The 20,294-nt window shown below is 40.5% G+C and overlaps 1 protein-coding gene across 2 annotated transcripts in view; it reads left to right on the top strand.

Moving 5' to 3' along the window:
• Positions 1-2,550, top strand: part of WRNIP1 (WRN helicase interacting protein 1) — a 30,749-nt gene extending 28,199 nt beyond the window's left edge. Inside the window, exons 5-7 of one of the 2 annotated variants that reach the window (XR_006279055.1) lie at positions 442-572; positions 1,305-1,384; positions 1,715-1,857. Coding sequence is in view for 1 of the 2 variants with exons in the window: in XM_038393183.2 (XP_038249111.1) it covers positions 442-597; positions 1,305-1,384; positions 1,715-1,975 (497 nt within the window). In the remaining variant the exon portion in view is untranslated. Of the gene's footprint in view, positions 1-441; positions 598-1,304; positions 1,385-1,714 lie in introns of both variants that reach the window. The other variant, XM_038393183.2, reaches the window with a different exon arrangement.
• Positions 2,551-20,294: the final 17,744 nt, after the last annotated feature.

Below are 20,294 nucleotides of genomic sequence, written 5' to 3' on the forward strand. Positions count from 1 at the left end.
CTTGTTGACTAAATCCTTCCCCATTAATACTCGCTAATTGACTGGAATATGTTTTCCCTTTCTTGGCCCTCATGAATAGCTATTCTGTATGGCTTTCCTGATTCCTAATTGCCCTAAAATGTATTTAATTTTTCTTATTGAAGACAGATTTTAAAGGAGAACTACAAAAACAATTTTTTGTTTTCTTTTTTCAGTGTATAAAGAAAAAAGGTAAAAACTTAAAAAAAGCCTGCTGCATATCAGACATAATATACACGCACAGATTTAGGGTATTGAATCTGGAGCTTTGGCCAATATCTAGTTATTATCCAGTTTAAAAAAAAATCCCTTAAAATGTATTTACCAGTGAAAGCACAAGTAATAAACAGATGTTTTGTGGGTTTGTTCAGTTACGTTTCTGTACATAACATTTCTCACCATTTCTTCCCCCTCTCTAAATAGGTGAAGAGCATTACAACTGTATTTCTGCACTTCATAAATCTATGCGAGGCTCCGATGAAAATGCTTCCCTTTACTGGCTTGCCCGAATGCTCGAAGGTGGTGAGGATCCACTGTATGTGGCAAGAAGGCTGGTGAGATTTGCAAGCGAAGATATAGGTGGGCATCACAATAATAGTACTGGAACATTTTAAAAAATAATATCTAAACGTTCTTCAGTTTGCATCAGTTACTTTTGGAAAAATCTGTGTGTTTAAAAAAACAATAAATCAAAGTCTGTTGCCATAACTAGAGTTCAGGGCTAAACTTTTTCTTTTGCAACAAATGATGATATAATTGACACCTCAGATTAAGTGGATGACTGCATTCAGTATTCCACTTTCAGTGGTAGTGATTTGATAAACAGGAAAAACACAGATCCCTGAATTTAAGTTTCAGTAGATAGGTAAATAAAATAAACTGTTTTGATTAAAAATCTATTTTCATTTGAACGTAAATTATCCAGAGGGTGTTAGGGACACCCATATTTTCTGGTAATTGAGGAAACTAACTCTCTAAATCACCCTGACTTCAAACTTCAAAGCCTGCTAGCTGTTTTCCCAGTTGTAAATACTTTGCTGGCTTATTCACAGCTGACAGATTCACCAAAACTTCCCTTATGGTACATTAGTAAAGATGTGATGGTTGCAGTCTTGGGGAAACCATATACATATATTATCTAAAATGACCTGTTATCTGAAAAAGCCACCCCAAAATAGACATGCATACCTTCGCTTCAGTAGCAGAGGTATGACTTTGTAGTGTAGCTGAAGAAAGACAGTACTTGCTGTTTTTAATTTACTCACATATGATCCTTTTTGTTGTAGGACTGGGAGATCCTTTGGCATTAACACAAGCAGTTGCTGCATACCAAGGCTGTCATTTTATTGGAATGCCAGAATGTGAGGTAAAGCTGTCACAAACTTGTTTGTATCACCATACACACATTTTCAACCAGTTTTATTTTGTCTTGTCACCTTTGGTTTCTTTGTATAATATTTAAAACTTTGTACTCTAAGTTAACTATTCTTTTGCTTCTTAATTAGCGAAAAGCAAGAGGAAGAGGCTTGTTTGTTTTTGTTATTAAACAGTCATAGTGCAATCGCAACTCCAGGCCAGACGAGGACATGGTACCTTGTGCTACGTGCTGTACAAACAACAAACTAAATGATGGTCCTTGTTCCAAAGAGTTTACAATCTAAAAGCCACATAATATTGTTCTCCCTCTGTTTTGCAGGTCATACTAGCCCAATGTGTAGTCTACTTTGCTAGAGCACCCAAGTCTGTTGAGGTGTACAGTGCATACAGCAATGTCAAAGCATGTTTGAGAAACCACCAGGGACCACTTCCACCAGTTCCACTGCACTTGAGAAATGCTCCAACCAGGCTCATGAAGGACTTGGGCTATGGTAAAGATTATAAATATAATCCCATATACAAGGAACCTGTAGAGCAAGAATATCTGCCTGAAGCGCTGAAAGGAATGGATTTTTTTTAAGGGACAAAAAACATAATAGTCCTACTGTGACCTTGTTTTTTTATAAAGTTTTTTTTTGTTTTGTTTTGGTTTTTTTTGCAATTGTATTGAAAATCTCTTCTTACTTCATACATGTGACTCCTGGGCTGACGTGATGAAACTATTGGGCCCATGATGATGCTGTTGTCCTTCTGTTTTGTAAACATTTCGGAGGATGTTTAAAAAACAATCTACAGTTACACAAATTAGGAAACTAAAGGTGGCTTTTATTAACTTAATAACATTTAGTGGTTTGCCCTTTAAGAAAGGCTTTTGCCCTTTAAGGAAAATACATGTAATACTTAGAAGAACAAACTACAACTGTCAGAACAACACAATGAAGGAATATTATATATTTTAAAAGCCACCTTAATTTACTTCATATTTTGAGGATGCTATTTTAAAAAGAAACTGAAACTGCACAGAGTAAAATATAAAATCCTATGGTAAAACAAAATGTATTTACAATGTAATACTCATTATACCGTGTTTTAAACTGTTTTTGATATGGCAAGATGTCATAAATCAATAAACTGTTCCAAAATTATTGTAAGTTATTTATGTGTATGTGTGTGAAACCTTATTATGGTAGTGATGGGGTTCTTAACATTATTCTGGTTTTTTATTTCTAATAACCAGCTTCCATAGCAAATTCAAATCATTTGCTGGTTGACTAATTGAGGTTGAAAGTAGCATGACCACATCATGTTGAAAAATAACTCTGACATTTTACTTGTAGCTCTCTTTATTTTGTTTTTAATAATGTGATGCTTTCTTTAAATATAGCTTTTTGAGACGCAAGACCCTATAATACTAAATTATCTGCTAAATACTTCGTCTTGCTCAAGAGTTTCCATTAGCCTTGAGTCAAGGCAGTTGGGAGGCACAGATTTGACTTGTCTTATGACAGGAATGGAATGGCAACTGTCTGTCTTGAAAGACAATGGTTTAACTATCAAAACAGTTCAGTTTCTGTGTGCACTCCTGCAGCATCGTGAGTGGCTAAAAAGTCCAATTCTCGAGCAACAGTAATTGCCACAGATAATGTATGCATAAGGGGCATGGCCAGAAAATGAAGCTGGAGCATGACTAGTGTTTGAGGCCTGTTCCACTTTCCTCTTTGCTCTCTTTCTTTGGTCTCTCTGACTTCCTGGCACAGTATGATCTGTTGCTAGCTGTGTCTTCCCAGTTGGTGGTGTCAGTGTTTCTGGCAGTTGCCTAGTGCAACAGTGATAGATAATTGATCTACCGGCATAGATGCAAAAGAACTTGCAGTCTTTTGAGCGACCTGTGCTAATGTCTTGCCAGCAACTCTAAGGAGAGCGATTTCTCTGTAGCTGTTGCAATCACTTTGATCTCCTTTTGGTTTTTCTATAATGTTGTGATGGTGGCATTCTTCATGCCTTGTGGCACACCTCCTTCCCTCCAACAGACAAATAGAACATTGGCAGATGTTTAAGCACAATCTGTCGTCCTTGTTTCACTATGTCACCTGGAATTCCATCTTTTCTGGTCACCTTTCCTGGGAAGTGATTGCCTTTTCAAGCTCATTCATAGATGATTCTATATCTAGCTCTTCGATAATCTGGGGATCACATTTAGTGCTTTTTCCAAAACAGTGATTTCACATGCATAGAGTTTGTGATAGTGTTCCATCCAGCATAGCATCTGTTTGCTTCTGTCAACAATATGCTTCCATTAAGAGATTTGGCTGAAGGACATATTGCTTGGTTGAATCCATCATACATACCTCTTAGCTCTCCATTTTCAAAGGACATTTTTACCTTCTCTCACGGTTTGATCCAGTGTCATTGTGCACATTGCCTTGCTGTTCATTGCAATGCGCTCTTGGCCAGCCTGAGGTTAGCACATATCTCAGGAGAGGGGTTCATTTTGTGGTAAAGATATGCTGTGCATTTTGTTTCAGTAACTGGAAATATTTCTCAGAGTATGCTGCTAACCAGTCTTTATCTTCTACAATCTTTTTACCAAATTCAAAGTTGCAGTTATATGGATATTCATTCTGACTGTGTTCCATGCTGCATCAGCATTCAGAGAAAATGGAATCAATGACATAGCTTCCCTGAGATTTGCAATGAATTGAAGACACCTTGCTTGGTCTTTTGAGCTAATATTGCATAGTTGGCAGTGTTGTTCGGTACAATGGATTTTCCATAGTAAAAGCCTTATTTTATAGCACAGCCCAGTCTTCACTGTGAAAACTGCAAGTATGGAGAACATCCTGTAGGTTTTTCCTACAGGTGACAGTTAAATCCAGTTGGTGCCAGTGTTCAAATCTGGGGTGTCTCCATGACCAGCACTGGCAACGACCATCTTGGAAGTAGGTGTTGATGTCATTGGACAAGATAGCACTCATAACAGACTCTGCTTCAACTGAAGCAGAATCAGACTTTATTCCAAAAAGCACAACACAGCACCTAGCAAGTAGGGAGTCAGGCTGCTGCTGGGTTGGGCAGACACAGACTGGCACTAGTTGAGTTCTTGTATAGCCTGTGTGGGCGGTTTCTTGTGGACGATGACGAACCAGGGTAAGCCATATCAATTCAGTGATTGGCCTTGCACAGGCTACATAAGTTCCTTACAGTTTGTAATGCACAGCCCCCAGTGAGTGCAGAGCTCCTGTAGTCTTTGCCCATTGTGGTTCATTTTTTCCCTCTCTGTGGTGGCCAGTGCATAGTGGCAACATCTTATGAGCTGAGCTGACTCTAATGTTGAAATCTCCCAGTGGAAGCTTTTTGGTAACACTCTCCAGTTGCTGACAGAGCAAGTCCTTCTGTTCACAGATGAAAGAAAGTATTGGGGCATATATCCTGATGTTAGCAAAGCCATCTGTGGTAGATATTCTTAATACTATGATGTATTTTGATGTTGTAACAAGATGTTTGGCCCTGGGTGCTAATGAATTTTTAACTGCCAAATCTATCCTGTGCTCATAGCAGTCTTGTTTGCTTTTTCCAAACCTGAAAAAATTGTACCTCATCTCGTGTAGAGAACCTGTTATCTAGTCTGGTTTCAGATAGAGGGGCTACATCAATGTCAGGCTTCTCCAGCTCGCAGTCTGTGATGGTGGACTTCAGAGGGTCATTGGCATATCTGTGTACATTGTCCTCACATTCCAACAAGCAAGTTTAAAGAAGGCGACCATTGTACCTGAACCTGCTGCATGTATGCCTAGACAGAAATAAATAAGGAGGCAGAAGCTCGCCTTAGGACCAAAGCCCCTCTTGGTGATACTGACTGAGCCCAAAAGCTTGGAGGCTGAGACATTTTGGAAGCCAACACATCTACAGGAGATGTCGGAGGATAGAGCTGACTTGCAGTGCCAACTGCCTGATGTTTTTTCTCCGCTGCAGATTTGGCTCAGAGATTTCTCCCCTAGCCTTTATGTAGACACACAGTTGCTGCAAGGCAACATCGCTAGATGGAGTTACTCCTCTGTGGATACTGCCCTTCACTCCGATGTGTATCTAGCATATTGCCCACCACTCAGTGTCTCACGATAACAGACTAAGAATTCTGACATTTAAATTAAGGGATTCCATCACTTTCACATGTGACCATAGGCATATATTGATTTTCATTTAAAGCCAGAAGGGATCAATATGATCATCTACTCTCTCACACCCTGAACAACACAGGCCATCAAGAAATTTGTGCAGTGGAAGGAATATTTGGACCTTGACAGTGTCCCTTTATTTACATATTGCCTCTTCCAAACTTTATATAAAATTGTGGCAAGACCTCTCTATCACCACGTCAGCCTCAGGAGTTCTCACTCCGGCAGCAAGCTGGGGGTGGGGATTGTGGCTGGAGTAAATCAGTCCTTCTCTAGAGGTTTATAATTCTTAACAGTAGTTTATATACAGTTTTCACACACTAGGCCTCAGAGTTGGCCTGAATTGCTTCCTTAAGCATAACTCCCAACACAAATTCATTTCCTTGCTCCCACCAGAGCACTGATCCTTATGCTGGCTCCTGGTCATCAACCCCTCCTCAAACAGTAGTAAACTCAGTATTTCCCCAGTAGGGAGGCGAACTGCTGTCCTCCTAGGTGGAACCTTTTCTCCCTGCCATCCTTCCACAGTTTGTTTCTTGTCCCTGCTCTCCTCTCTTTTCCAACAGAAGAGGTTTTTAAAGGTCACCAGCAAGTCCTTAATTGGGCTCCAGTGTGACTCTAATTAACCTGAGGTAACCTCTTATCAGTGCATAGAAAAAAGGGCTTTAACTCCTGTAGCTGTCAGGTCTGACTCTGTCACACTATATACAGGAATCGTATAGCCAACTATCTGGTGAAATGCCGGCAACTGTTAAATAGAGCATAACACTATTACACATCCATGTTGGGTAGCTGAAGAGAACTTACTCAACTGGAGTGAGAGAAGGAAATGAAGTTGGAAGGATTTTATTATGCATACAGAAACTGGGCATGGACACAATGCTAAATTGCCCTCACTTGTGAAAGTGCCGTGAAATAGTTTTGGCCAGGATTTGTATGAAGTCTCCACTGAAAGATACCACTTTCAATAGTATAATGCATCAGTAACATGAGTCAGTCTTGGTTCAAGACTGATTCAAAAGAGCAAAAGCTACTGAATCGTTACAATGATTTCTGTATTACCTGGATTTTCCTTGGAGGTCTATCCAAGTACGGAGTCATTCTGCCCCTGCTTAGCTTGTGAGATTTGATGAGAGAACAACTCATAGTGAAAAATCTGAAGAACTTAAATCCTGAGCTGCCTGGGAGGCTAATGAAAAGTAAGTTCAACAACCATACACCACACAAAACCATACTGGCAGATTATCTTTAATTCCTGAAAGGACTAGTGGCCAAATTCATAACAAATTTATGACCAAATGTTATATGACCAGATCATTGAACAAGAATGTCAATCTCAGCAACTTCACTTTAAATACTCCATCTCATTTTAACAAAATAGCATTTATAGTGGTTATGGCACAGTTGCATCCTTTTGTAGTTTTATCCTTTTGATGGTTTCATTAGCAGTTTTCACAGGTTACTGTTGATGAAGAGCAGGAAACTGTTTGTTTTTTTTTCTGTTCTGAACATTGGGGACATAGCTTGGGTAGTCTTGGATTTGAGACTGCTGTGACCTGGAAAGCACAAAATGAACAAGTGCTGTTTTCCTCAGTGAATTCTGTGCCATGGAGAGAGAACGTGGGTCAGAAAAATCCAGGCCTTCCACTATTGTTACTTGACAGGTTTCAAAGTAGCAGCCGTGTTAGTCTGTATTCGCAAAAAGAAAAGGAGTAGTTGTGGCACCTTAGAGACTTACAAATTTATTTGAGCATAAGTTTTTGTGAGCTACAATTCACTTCATCGGATGCATTCAAAATTATATTCACAAATATTGTTACTTGTTAGAGTATGGTAAGATTCCATACAAATGGTGTGGAAGAATATCAAATCCCTGGCAAACTTTAATTTGTCTGGATTTATAAAATTTAAGTCTAAATACTATTCATCATTAGTAGGGAAGTTAGTACATACTAAGAGAATTTCTTAGCAACTAGTTATAAACCAACACACTTCTGAAAGAGTTCAAATTCCATCCAGATTTCTAGTCAAAGCTATCAAGTGTCTTTCTGTCCAACAAAACATTTAAAAAAAAAAAAAAAAAACCTGTTGGCTGTAGATTGAGCAATTTTGATTACAGAAAGTTTAGAGAGACCCTCTCTGCTGTTATATTTTGACATGTCTAATTGACCAGAAAGCTGAGAGATCTCTTCTTTAATTTTCTCAGATGTAAAGATTTCCCCGTCAGTTTTTGTCATAAATAATATAGAGGCAGATGGTGATGCCGTCATTCACACTGAAATGTTCCTCATGCTGTGAATAGTCCCAGCGATTGTGTCCTTTAATATTTTTTTTTCATGCAGGTCCCTTTCTGGATGTGCTAGTAATATGGACTTACCTGGCTTAGTCTACTCCGCAGCTGTTTGGATGTGGAATGATTCTTTCCTCTTCTGATTGCATATAATAGAATTGAACTTCATACTAATTATCAATGACTCCTGCATGCAGTAAGCCCATCCTTCATAGAGAGAAATATCTGTGTACAAGGGCCATGCTTTGGATTTGACCTCCTGTGGATCAATTCATTTAATCAAGAATTCCTTTTCTGTAAAGGTTTTTTGCCTAATAACTTGTTTCTGTGATTTGGATTTTGTCAATATTAAGAAAATTCATACCAGTGTGACTCTGAAGTGAGCTTCACCAGTGCAGCTTGTCTGCTTTAGGGGTTTGCTGGCATAAGTACATTGATATTAATATTGTTACAATGGAATGCATTTCCTTAATGCAGATAGAGCCTAAGTTATGACAGCATCTCTCACAATGAGATGCTTCTTACACCTGTTTTGAAGGGGATAAGAATTCCAATCTCCTTTGATCAGGAATTTAACTGAGAATATCCAGATCTCAAAAGGAGGAGGACATGCACCTGCTTATGTCCCCCAAAGATGTCAGAGAGGCTGTAACAAGTCATTGTGCTGTCACCAAGAAGGCCACTGAGTGTAGATTTAGCTTATAATTCAAGATTAACTCCTCCTGCCATTCCTGTCCCATCTCAAAAAATATATAGTGGAATTGGAAAAGGTTCAGAAAAGGGCAACAAAAATAACTAGGGGTATGGACCAGTTGCCGTATGAGGAGAGATTAAGACTGGGACTTTTCAGCTAGGAAAAGAGATGACTAAGGGGGGATATGACTGAGGTCTATAAAATCATGACTGGTGTGGAGAAAGTAAATAAGGAAGTGTTTACTCCTCATAACACAAGAACTAGGAATCACCAAATGAAATTAATAGGCAGCAGGTTTAAAACAAACAAAAGAAAGGGTTGTTTGTTTTGTTTTTCACACAGTGCACCATCTTTGGAACTCTTTGCCAGAGGATTTGAGAAGGCCAAGACCATAATGGTTCAAAAAAGAACTAGATAAATTCATGGAGGATAGGTCCATCAATGGCTATTGGCCCGGATGGCCAGGGATGGTATCCCTAGGCTCTGTTTTCCAGAAGCTGGGAATGGGTTTTAGGGGATGGATCACTTCGATAATTACATGTTCTGCTCATTCCCTCTGGGGCACTGGCATTGGCCACTGTCAGAAGACAGGATACTGGACTAGATAGACCTTTGGTCTGATCCAGTATGGTGGTTCTTATGTTCTTTTCTTTTGTATTATACTTGTTAATCACATAAGAAAGATGTAAGAAAATATTAGCATGTTGCTTTGTACTCCGAGGAAAAAGCTTGTAGCTTCTCTTTTTTGGGGGTGTTAAATATATGATTCAGTGAAAACCCGCGGGTGCCTCTTTGTAGTATTTCATGCAAAGATTAAAAACAAACAAATGACAACAAAAAAGGGATGGTCGTATGCCACGCCATGAAGATAATTGGTAAAAGATAAAGCATTTGACAAGGTAAGACTGTTGGAAGCAGTATTAAACCCCTTGCTTCTGTTCCATGCTGTATGTGTGGTGCAACCCAGCCATCTGGTGGACAGCTACTGGGAATGCCAGGACTCCATAGCTATGGAATCCACCATGGAACTTTTAGCTCTTCATATGCATTTGAACATGCAAGAGAAGATAAATGGGTAGGGTTTCAATTCAGCAAGATACTTGAGCAGATGCATAACTTTAAGCATGTAATTACATTGATGTTAATAGAATTAGTCATATGCTTAAAACTACTTTGCTGAATCAGACCAAAACCCTGTGTAATCTTTAAAAATGTAGGGGATAATATTACAAAAAGGCACTTATTATACAGATCTCTTCGGTGTTTATAGGAGGCCGAGGGCCAGACCCTATAAACTTTTATTCATGAAAGTACTTACTCAAAAGAGCATGCCCATTTACTACAATGGCACTACTTACTAACATTTGGACAGCTTCCATAAGTAAAAGTTTGCAGGACCATGCCCTTGTTTATTAAAGGAGGAATGGCGAGCACAAATCAAGTTTATTCCACCTATTGCAAAGATGCTTAGGTATCTGCAGGCATCTGTTGAATAGCCTGTAAACTAAAAGCAAAAATGCTTCAATTTTGGTGTTTTACATTAAACTTTTTTTAACCTCTACTCTGTGTAAAACTATATACACATTTGTACAATGAACATTTTCATTTTTTCCTAAGAGGTAGTGTCAGCATAACTATTTTAAAATGTGCCAGATAACTATTGTCCCTTCCCCTCCCCTCCAGGAAAACAAATGAACCCCAAAATAAGTAGAGCTGACTCATGTAAAGGCATTTTTCCTTACAACTGTACAAGAAACCAGTGTTGTTAATGCTAACCCAACTCACAAGTGAAAAGGGTTAGCTAATGCAGGCTGAACTATTCTCTGACAAACAGGTTTCTTTACTCAACTTGTTCCCTTAAAATAATTAATTCAGTTTTCTTAGCTTAAAACAAGTTGAGTAAAGGAGCCTCTGTGCCTGACCAAAGCTCAGACTGCATCAGCTAACAGTTTTCACCTGTTTCAGAGTAGCAGCCGTGTTAGTCTGTATTCGCAAAAAGAAAAGGAGTACCGGTGGCACCTTAGAGACTAACAAATTTATTAGAGCATAAGCTTTCGTGAGCTACAGCTCACTTCATCGGATGCATTTGGTGGAAAAAACAGAGGAGAGATTTATATACACACACACACAGAGAACATGAAACAATGGGTTTATCATACACACTGTAAGGAGAGTGATCACTTAAGATAAGCCATCACCAGCAGCAGGGGGGGGAAAGGAGGAAAACCTTTCATGGTGACAAGCAAGGTAGGCTAATTCCAGCAGTTAACAAGAATATCAGAGGAACAGTGGGGGGTGGGGTGGGAGGGAGAAATACCATGGGGAAATAGTTTTACTTTGTGTAATGACTCATCCATTCCCAGTCTCTATTCAAGCCTAAGTTAATTGTATCCAGTTTGCAAATTAATTCCAATTCAACAGTCTCTCGTTGGAGTCTGTTTTTGAAGCTTTTTTGTTGAAGTATAGCCACTCTAAGATCTGTGATCGAGTGACCAGAGAGATTGAAGTGTTCTCCAACTGGTTTTTGAATGTTATAATTCTTGACATCTGATTTATGTCCATTCATTCTTTTACGTAGAGACTGTCCAGTTTGGCCAATGTACATGGCAGAGGGGCATTGCTGGCACATTTTGGCATATATCACATTGGTAGATGCGCAGGTGAACGAGCCTCTGATAGTGTGGCTGATGTGATTAGGCCCTATGATGGTATCCCCTGAATAGATATGTGGACAGACTTGGCAACGGGTTTTGTTGCAAGGATAGGTTCCTGGGTTAGTGGTTCTGTTGTGTGGTGTGTGGTTGCTGGTGAGTATTTGCTTCAGATTGGGGGGCTGTCTGTAAGCAAGGACTGGTCTGTCTCCCAAGATCTGTGAGAGTGATGGGTCGTCCTTCAGGATAGATTGTAGATCCTTGATGATGCGTTGGAGAGGTTTTAGTTGGGGGCTGAAGGTGATGGCTAGTGGCGTTCTGTTGTTTTCTTTGTTGGGCCTGTCCTGTAGTAGGTGACTTCTGGGTACTCTTCTGGCTCTGTCAATCTGTTTCTTCACTTCAGCAGGTGGGTATTGTAGTTGTAGGAATGCATGATAGAGATCTTGTAGGTGTTTGTCTCTGTCTGAGGGGTTGGAGCAAATGCGGTTATATCGTAGCGCTTGGCTGTAGACAATGGATCGAGTGGTATGATCTGGATGAAAGCTAGAGGCATGTAGGTAGGAATAGCGGTCAGTAGGTTTCCGATATAGGGTGGTGTTTATGTGACCATCGCTTATTAGCACCGTAGTGTCCAGGAAGTGGATCTCTTGTGTGGACTGGTCCAGGCTGAGGTTGATGGTGGGATGGAAATTGTTGAAATCATGGTGGAATTCCTCAAGAGCTTCTTTTCCATGGGTCCAGATGATGAAGATGTCATCAATGTAGCGCAAGTAGAGTAGGGGCATTAGGGGACGAGAGCTGAGGAAGCGTTGTTCTAAGTCAGCCATAAAAATGTTGGCATACTGTGGGGTCATGCGGGTACCCATCGCAGTGCCGCTGATTTGAAGGTATACATTGTCACCAAATGTGAAATAGTGGCAGTCACAGGGCAACACCACACTGTAGTTTCTTGCCTGTTTTAGGGAGAGCTGGTAGCTACATCTATTATCACGCTTGCCTAATGTTTTCCATGATTAGACCCTGTGTTCAGCTACTTATCCCTTTGTCAAATGTCAGCCATTGGAGCTGAAATGTTCCATGCTGGGGTGTCTCCCTGTGGCAATTTTTTGGGAATGTTTCAGCAAAAATAGGAGGGAAAAAAGTGTTATTTTGCCCATATTAAAGTCTTACAACCCCTTCACTGAGAAGCTATAGTGTCGTCAGACATTGGAGCCAGGACATGAAAAATTGGCAAGAGGCTCTCCCTAGCGGCAAGGATGTGCCTGTGGCTATCCCCATGAAAGTTCCTCCAAAATTTGGCCAATTTATAAATCTTTTGAAAAACTACAGTTTGCATGTGCTCCATAGAGACTTTGCAGCTACGTTTGCTGATGATTCTGTTTGTACGGGGCTTGCTCCAGCCCACTGCTGCAAGGATTGATCAGGACTTTCCTTGCAATTGCTCCTTCCAGGACTTGGGGGGGGGGGGGCACTGTGGCACCAGGTGCAGGAACTGAGAGTAGGGAGACTGTCTTTCCCTGCTTTCAGTGCTCCCACTGGTGGCATTTCCCACCTCCCCCCAGCCTCGAGGAAGAGGAGGAAACAGCCTGCCTCCACAAACACTGTTTCCAGCTTTCTTTGCTCTGAAAGAACAGCTATGTGTATATCAAGGTTGCCTGATAAGTGGCACCAAATTGGTTATTCCTATGACATTCCAGTCATGAGTACTCCAAGAATTACATGAAGACCATTTGGGAATGATAAAAGTGACAGTCCTGACCAGGAGTTTTGTGAGGTGGCAAGGGATTGATACACAAATAGAGGAACTGGCAAAACAACATCAAGGTTGCCAGCAAACCCAACACATGCCCCACATGCTCCATTGCATCCCTGGGAGTGGCTAACTATGAATAGGAATGCATATATATATATATATAGTCTGTTCTGAACCACATATGTGACAGATGTTTTTTATTGCAGTAGATTCCCATTCTAAAGGCCTTGATGTATTCTGTATGACCTCAACTAATTCAATGGAGATTGTGGAGGTATAAAAACTATTATTTTCAAGGACTGATGTGGATGGGGGGGGAGTGTCTTGAACAGGTTGTGACAATGGAATTCTTCACAGTCAAAGAGTTTCAGATGTTCCTCAAAAGTAATGGTATCAACCATGTTACATTAGATCCTCACCAGCCGACCACTAATGGTTGGAGGAATGCCTTAGCCAGACATTTGAGAGTAAGCCTCTGGGCTAGAATAACTAGTGGGTTGGAGCTCTCAGGCCAGCTTCACTTGAATTACAATGTTTTCACCCATAATTCCACCTGCCAAATGTTGCTGTTTGGGTTGGAATTTGCTTTTGATTTGATGAATAAATGTGACAATAGATTTATTATTTTTATGGTACTCATAAAAGGACACAGGAATTGTGTAGGATATACCCTAGATGAGGGATCAACCTGACTTTGAGTAATAGATGTTGGTTGGGTAATGAAGCTTAGGCTAAGCAAAAGGATGATAAAAGGTTGTATCCTGGAGATGAAGAGTGGTATCTTATGAACTCTGTCCAAGCAACCTGTTTTGTTTTGGGTTCCTCACCTGAACTCTCTATGGAAGAATTTCCTGGACTGGACTGGACTGGACTGGACTGGACCAGACCAGTGGCTATAGAAGCACAGTTAACTCTACAGTGAGGACTGAGAGGATTCATTTGGACCAGTGGGGGCAAGTAGAGATGATTTCAGGGCAAGGAGTAACTGGAGTAGCTCTGGCTGCTGAGCTGACTTCCTTCTGGCTGGTGGAAGCAGAGCTGAAATCACAAAACTGGACCAGAGAGCTGTATGTCGGAGCAGGAGGAGCAGTTCTGTCAGGCCTTGAGCAGATCAGTGGGGGACAGTCACCCTCACCCTCATCTTTGACAACACTGAGACTAACTCAACCTGTGAGTGTGGTTTTAGGTGGGTGGGTATGTCGTGAGACAGAGTTTTGGATCTCCATAAACTGGATATTCATTATTTAGAACTGAGGATTTATATTAATTAGGGTTGCTCAGTTTCTTATATGCAAACCTAATACTGAGTTTCCATGTTTCTTTTTACTGATTCCTCCCTGCCCTGCCACCCCCCCCCCGCCCCAGATAAAAACATACAATGTGAAATGTTCTGAAAAGACTTTTGAATGATTGCATGTGAGGGGGAAACCTTTCAGTGTGACCAGGGAGGTTTTATTTATTTATGTCCCAGAGACAGAAGTAGTACAGCTCTGGGTGGACACCTGAGCCATAGTTTTATTTATTTTATAAAAGGACTCCTGGATAGATTGAATCTGGCAAATGTTGCTGCCATCAGGACTTGACAGAAGGGCACACAAATGTGTGACCCACTTGAAATGTCATTGTTTCCGTAGCATGCTGCAAATTATTCCACAGCTGCTGTGAAAATCTTTCCTACAGGAAATACTATTGTAATGCAGGTTTCCTGCAGGATCACACATGGTACTACTTCGGAATAGCCGCATTTAAGGCATGACCCTGACTTAGTTCTGGTAGAAGACTGAGCCCACAGTGAAAGAGCATCAGTTTTGTCCAGTGCAGCAGTCTAGAAATTAAGAGGCTAGAAAGCACTTACTACAATTAATAAATAGGGAAATATATTGGGCAGTTAAGCACTACCCTGCTGTGAAGGCTAGTTTTCATTAGTCCCCACTGCTTACAGTGTAGATGACATTGCATTTTTATTAAATCACTTCCAAGTGCTTGACATTTGTTAATTCACTTATGGATACATGCAGTACCTTACAGTGAGATTCTGCAGTCTAGAACAAAAAATCAGTTATATTGTCATTAAATTAGGTCACAATCTCATACTTGCAGCTGTCCATTCTCTCCCACAAACTCCTTATGTATCACTTTCCCATCCTACTTTATTTCAAAGATACCCTGAAACTCTCCTATACCCACCCTCATGCCAGGGGCTCTGAGTGTCTCCCATTACTCCTCCCCGCACACCAGGCTCCCATATTTTCTCTTTTCCCCCCTCCCTGGCCCCCCACTCTGTGTGAGCCTCCCTTCACCTTCATCTATTTTTACTTTTTCTTTCTGACTGGGTCAGATGGAGTGTATCATTCAGCATGTCAACATTTTAAAATCCTATTTGGAGGATGGGCAGAGACGAGAGAGAGTGTTTTTATGCTGGAAGATGGTCACAGCTACCATCAACAAGTTCTTTGATCTGTAGACAAGTACAGAGGTGGCTGAAGCTGCTGGCTCCTCTAACCATATGTCATGCGTCCCTCTTCTCTGATTTCCTAGTCTTCACCAAAATCAGTCCATTAATGCCTAAAACAGCCCCTAAATTTTTGGAATTTATTGGCTGTGGTGTTTGAAAGTTTTCACATCGCAGTGAGACAGACGAACAGAGAAATTCCATTGAGTTGCATGTGAGGCCTCACTTTGCTTCACCAGTTACATTTCCGGGTTAAGTTAGGTACCATCTGTCAGAGGTACAACATTTTTTATGTTAGTAAGCTGAGTAAAATGTGGCAGCCACCAGACGGCATACGTTTTTAAAAAGTAAATGGTTTCAACATCCTGTTCTGCTGTATTTCTGAGTCTCTCATGTGAAAGCAAAATGTAATTTGTAGTGAATGACAATCCACAATATTGGCAAACTGAAATAAGATATTTTCAAAGCTTGTTGCATAGGTGATCAATTCATACTCATTGATTTTCAAGATCAGATGGGACCACTATAACTAAGATGATGGAAAATCCACCATGTCTCTTGGTAACCTGTCCCAATGACTAATTAGCTTCACTCTTAAATATTTGCACTTCATTTCCCATTTGAATTTGTCTAGCTTCATCTTCCAACCTTTGGCTTTTGTTATACATGTGCCTGCTAGCTGAAAGAATCCTCGGTTATCAGACAAAGTTGGAAATGGACATTTAACTTTGAACCACTTCCTCTCCCCTATAAAGTCTGAGACAGATAGATAGGCCAAAATGTCCACTTCCCCACTCTGATATCTCCCCTATTTTTTTCAATTTTCTGCAATATTGCCAAACCCAAACATTTAAAAATCATAAATCAGGCCCCTCTAAAATGAGACTGGATCAAAAAATCGTAAGCAGGACTTTTAAATTTATTGAATTGTCATCAAAATTTGATGGACAGTAAAGAACAACTTATAATTGGGATATAAAATAACAAATTAAGAAAAATAAGGACAGCAGCTGACCCAAATAGTAACATACAAACCTCAAAAGTAGAGAGAGGCCAACAATATTAGTTGAATAATCTAATGGATGAATAAAGTGATATTGTTCTAATAAATTAGCTAATAGATTGTCTTTCCATTATTTTCCCAGCTCTAAACTACCAGATGAGAGAACCAACTTGTTAAAACATGCCAGAGGGTGGGGGAGGGGGGAAGTTGTTCAGAAGTTCTGTAATAAATATTTGTAAAACCCTTTTTCCCCAAATTTCCTTGTGCTATTTTCTGAGAAAGAGTTAATTCTCAATTAGCCTATGGACTGTACCATTTTATCTGTTAAGGAGATTCTCTCATTCGTTTAAAGTTCTTGTTTGCAGAACCTACATAATATTTTTCATAATTATATGTAAAAATAAAATCTAGTTGGGTAGATCCATCCAAGCAGGGTGAACTTACTGCTGTTCATTTGAAAATGCTAGATTTCCTGGTCAACTTTAAAGATGCAGAAAGAGCATTAGCTTTGTGTTCTGAGGATCTCTGGATTTGTTCAATCTCTCTTTCCTAACAGACATGTGAACTGAGCACCAGGCAGTGGAATTCAGATCTGCAAATACATTATCCTCAAACTCATGTGTCTCTAGGAATTCCCACTAACGTGAAAGAAAGTAGATCTATTATTCCACTTCCACCCCCACCCCCTATGTAATGTATATGACAACTATGGAAGAATTTTCATATGTATGTGCAGGAATGTATATATATGTATATATAAAACCCTTGCAACCATGTGGGAAGCTCCAAATCGCCTGCCAGAGCTAGCTAGGGTTTAACTATGGTAAGAATTAGAGTCCAAGAGCCAGATTCTGATGTCAATTACACCACAGTAAATCCCAAATCAAGTGGTTTCAACTGAGTTGCTCTGGATTTATACCATTGTAAGTGAAAGCAGAATCTGGTCGAATGTCTCTTTCCAAGATATTTTCATAACTTGGCCAGCCAGCTTGATCCAGTTGACCATATTGTTCAGCGGTGGGCAAACTAGGGCCCGTGAGCCACATTTGGCCCATGAGACCCTCCTGCCTGGCCCCTGAGCTTCTGGCCCTTCCCCTGCTGTTCCCCCTCCCCCGCAGCCTCAGCATGCCACACCGCCAGCACAATGGTCTGGGTGGTCTAGCAGTGCAGTTGCAGAGCTGCGGCCTGACCCAGTGCTGTGGGCAGCACGGTTGTAGCACCACCAGTGCTCCAGGCAGCGCAGTAAGGAGGCAGGGAGCGGGGGGGTTGGATAGAGGGCAGGGGAGTTTGGGGTGGTGGTCAGAGGGCGGGGTGTAGATAGGGGTTGGGGCGGTCAGAGGATGGGGAATGGGGTGGGGGTTTGAATGGGGGAAGGGGTCCTGGGGGGACAGTCAGGAATGATGGGGGGTTGGATAGGATGGTGGGGGGCAGGGGTTCTGGGGGCAATCAGGGAACAGGGAGTGGAGGGGGGTAGAGCAGGGATCCTGGGGGGCTGTCAGAGAACAGGGGGGCAGGTTGGATGGAGCAGGAGTCCCAGGAGAAGGGCTGTCAAGGGGTGAGAAGCAAGGGGGGGGGCAGATGGGGACCGGGGCACAGTCTGGCACAGCCTCCCCTAACCGGCCCTCCATACAATTTCCAAAACCCAATGCAGCCCTCAGGCCAAAAAGTTTGCCCGCCCCTGATATAGTTGCTCATATGCAAATGTATCAAATGTTTAATGGAGTATGTAGTTTAATATTGAATCTTCTATGAATTAGCTCTTTAATCAACCCAATTTAGTTCATTTCTAATTTCAGAAGACTTTAACCTGGAGATATCAGAAGTCCTTATGCAAAATGCACTGCTTGGTTTGCAGAAAGGGCTGTTCAAACTGTACAGATCAGACAATGACCAAACGTCAACATTCCTCTGGTATCTCATAGGCATGTATGTTGACATTGTTAGAACCAAAGCGTTGTCATAAAGAGACCACGCAAGCAGCAAGACTAAGTCCAATTTACTCATCATTCCAAAGTCAACATACGTTATGTTCTGCATTTTGTGACACATGGTAGTTTTTGATCAGGAGACCCCAACATGAAGCAAACTGGTATCCTTTAGAAATCCTCAACCCCATGCTACAGAAATGTTTAGTTGTGGCTTCCTCTATTGTACCGTCCTATGATCCGGAGCTGAATGGAAAAGCTAATTTTCAAACATTTACCAATCCTTTAAAGGGAAACAAGTAAACTTGGCTTACTATTTTTCCAGTAACACATAGGACTAGTATAAATGAGTTTTTTAAAAAAAGAAAAAAATATATATTTTGTAGGTTTTGTGTGTGTGACTGTGCTTTGGCCAAAATGTGTGCCTGAAGTTATACCCCTCATTCCGTATTCAGGCCTCTAGGATGAAATGCTGGCTTCAGTGAAGTCAATGGGAGTTTTGCCATTGATTTCAGTGGGGCTCTGATTTCACCCATAGTGCCTGATTAAGACCCCAAATGAGTGACCTGATTTTCAAAAATCCCATACACCTAGAATCTCCCACTGTCTTAAATTGGAGGTGGTGTATGCTCAAGTTTTAAAAATTAGGTCATTTATCTAGACACCTAAATCAGGCTTTAGCCTGACTTTAAGCACCATTTTTATATATCTTGCCTATGGCTATAGTCACTTTAACCATTCCCCTGTATCATCAGTTTTCCCTCTTTGAGTAAATTTCTGACATGAGAACAGGGGAGACCATCTTTAAAAAAAAAAAAAAAATAGGAAAATTTGATTGTGGAACCACAAAACTCAGCAAGGAGATTCGGGGACAAGTGTAGTATGGCAAAATACTTACCTTTTTTTAAATTGACTATATTTCAAGAAGTAGATGGTTTTACTTTTATCAGTTGTTGTATTACAACCCTTTGGACTCTGCATATCATGTTGCTGGAGAAAGTAGACATATTTGTATCTGACAATCACCAAACAACCAAAGCCAAAGGAAGGATTTAATAAGAGAGTTTCTGTTCCCTAAATCCCTATATAACAGTCCAAAGACATGGCAAGTGTGAACAAATGTAACATGACATGTAATTTGTTTCTACATTCAGGGCAATATTTTTCAAACTGTTTTAGGGTCTTTTCTACACTAAAGTTGTATTTCTTTAACTAGTATAATTAAAGCAATGTCATTATATCAGTGTAAAGGGGCTTTTTATGGGTATAGCTTCTCCCCACCCAGGAAGGTGATAACTATACTAATGTAAGTCACCTTTATTGATATAATGACACCCACACTAGGGCTTGTAGAGATATACCAATATCAGTGAAATAATCACACTCCTAACAGACATAGTTATATGGTATAACTTTCAGGTGTAGACCAGGCCTCAGCATAAAGTAAGGGAAAGAGTGTGCAATGAAACAGAACCTAATCATCACTTTGGCAAAAGCCCCGCTTGTTATCAACAGAAGTTTGACTTTTAAAGACTGAACAATCAGGCCCAGAATTATTTTCAGAAGAGAAACCAATGAACCTAGTACAACTGCAAATAATTCTGTATGAGGCATTTTGCAGACTTATCTTATTCCTAAAAAATGTACTCAGTATATCAGTTTCTAAATCTTCAGGGATAGGTCATTGTGCTTACAGATCCACACTGTCCAATGTGGCCTTCTATAGTCCCTCATATCTGGACTACTCTACATAAAAAGATTCTAGCAGCTCCTCCTCTGATCTGGTTCAAACAAACCACAGCCTTTGAAACCAAGATGTTAGTAACAGATTCAACCTTATTTTTTACAGATGTGGAGACCATCTGTAAAATAGTTAGTTCTCCCCACATTGCTTTTAAGTTCTCAAAAGTATTAGCTGCAGTCTGTTACATTGACAGTTAGTCTTATGAACTTCCA

This window comes from Dermochelys coriacea, chromosome 2, assembly GCF_009764565.3.
Source record: "Dermochelys coriacea isolate rDerCor1 chromosome 2, rDerCor1.pri.v4, whole genome shotgun sequence".
Lineage (NCBI taxonomy): Eukaryota > Metazoa > Chordata > Testudines > Dermochelyidae > Dermochelys > Dermochelys coriacea.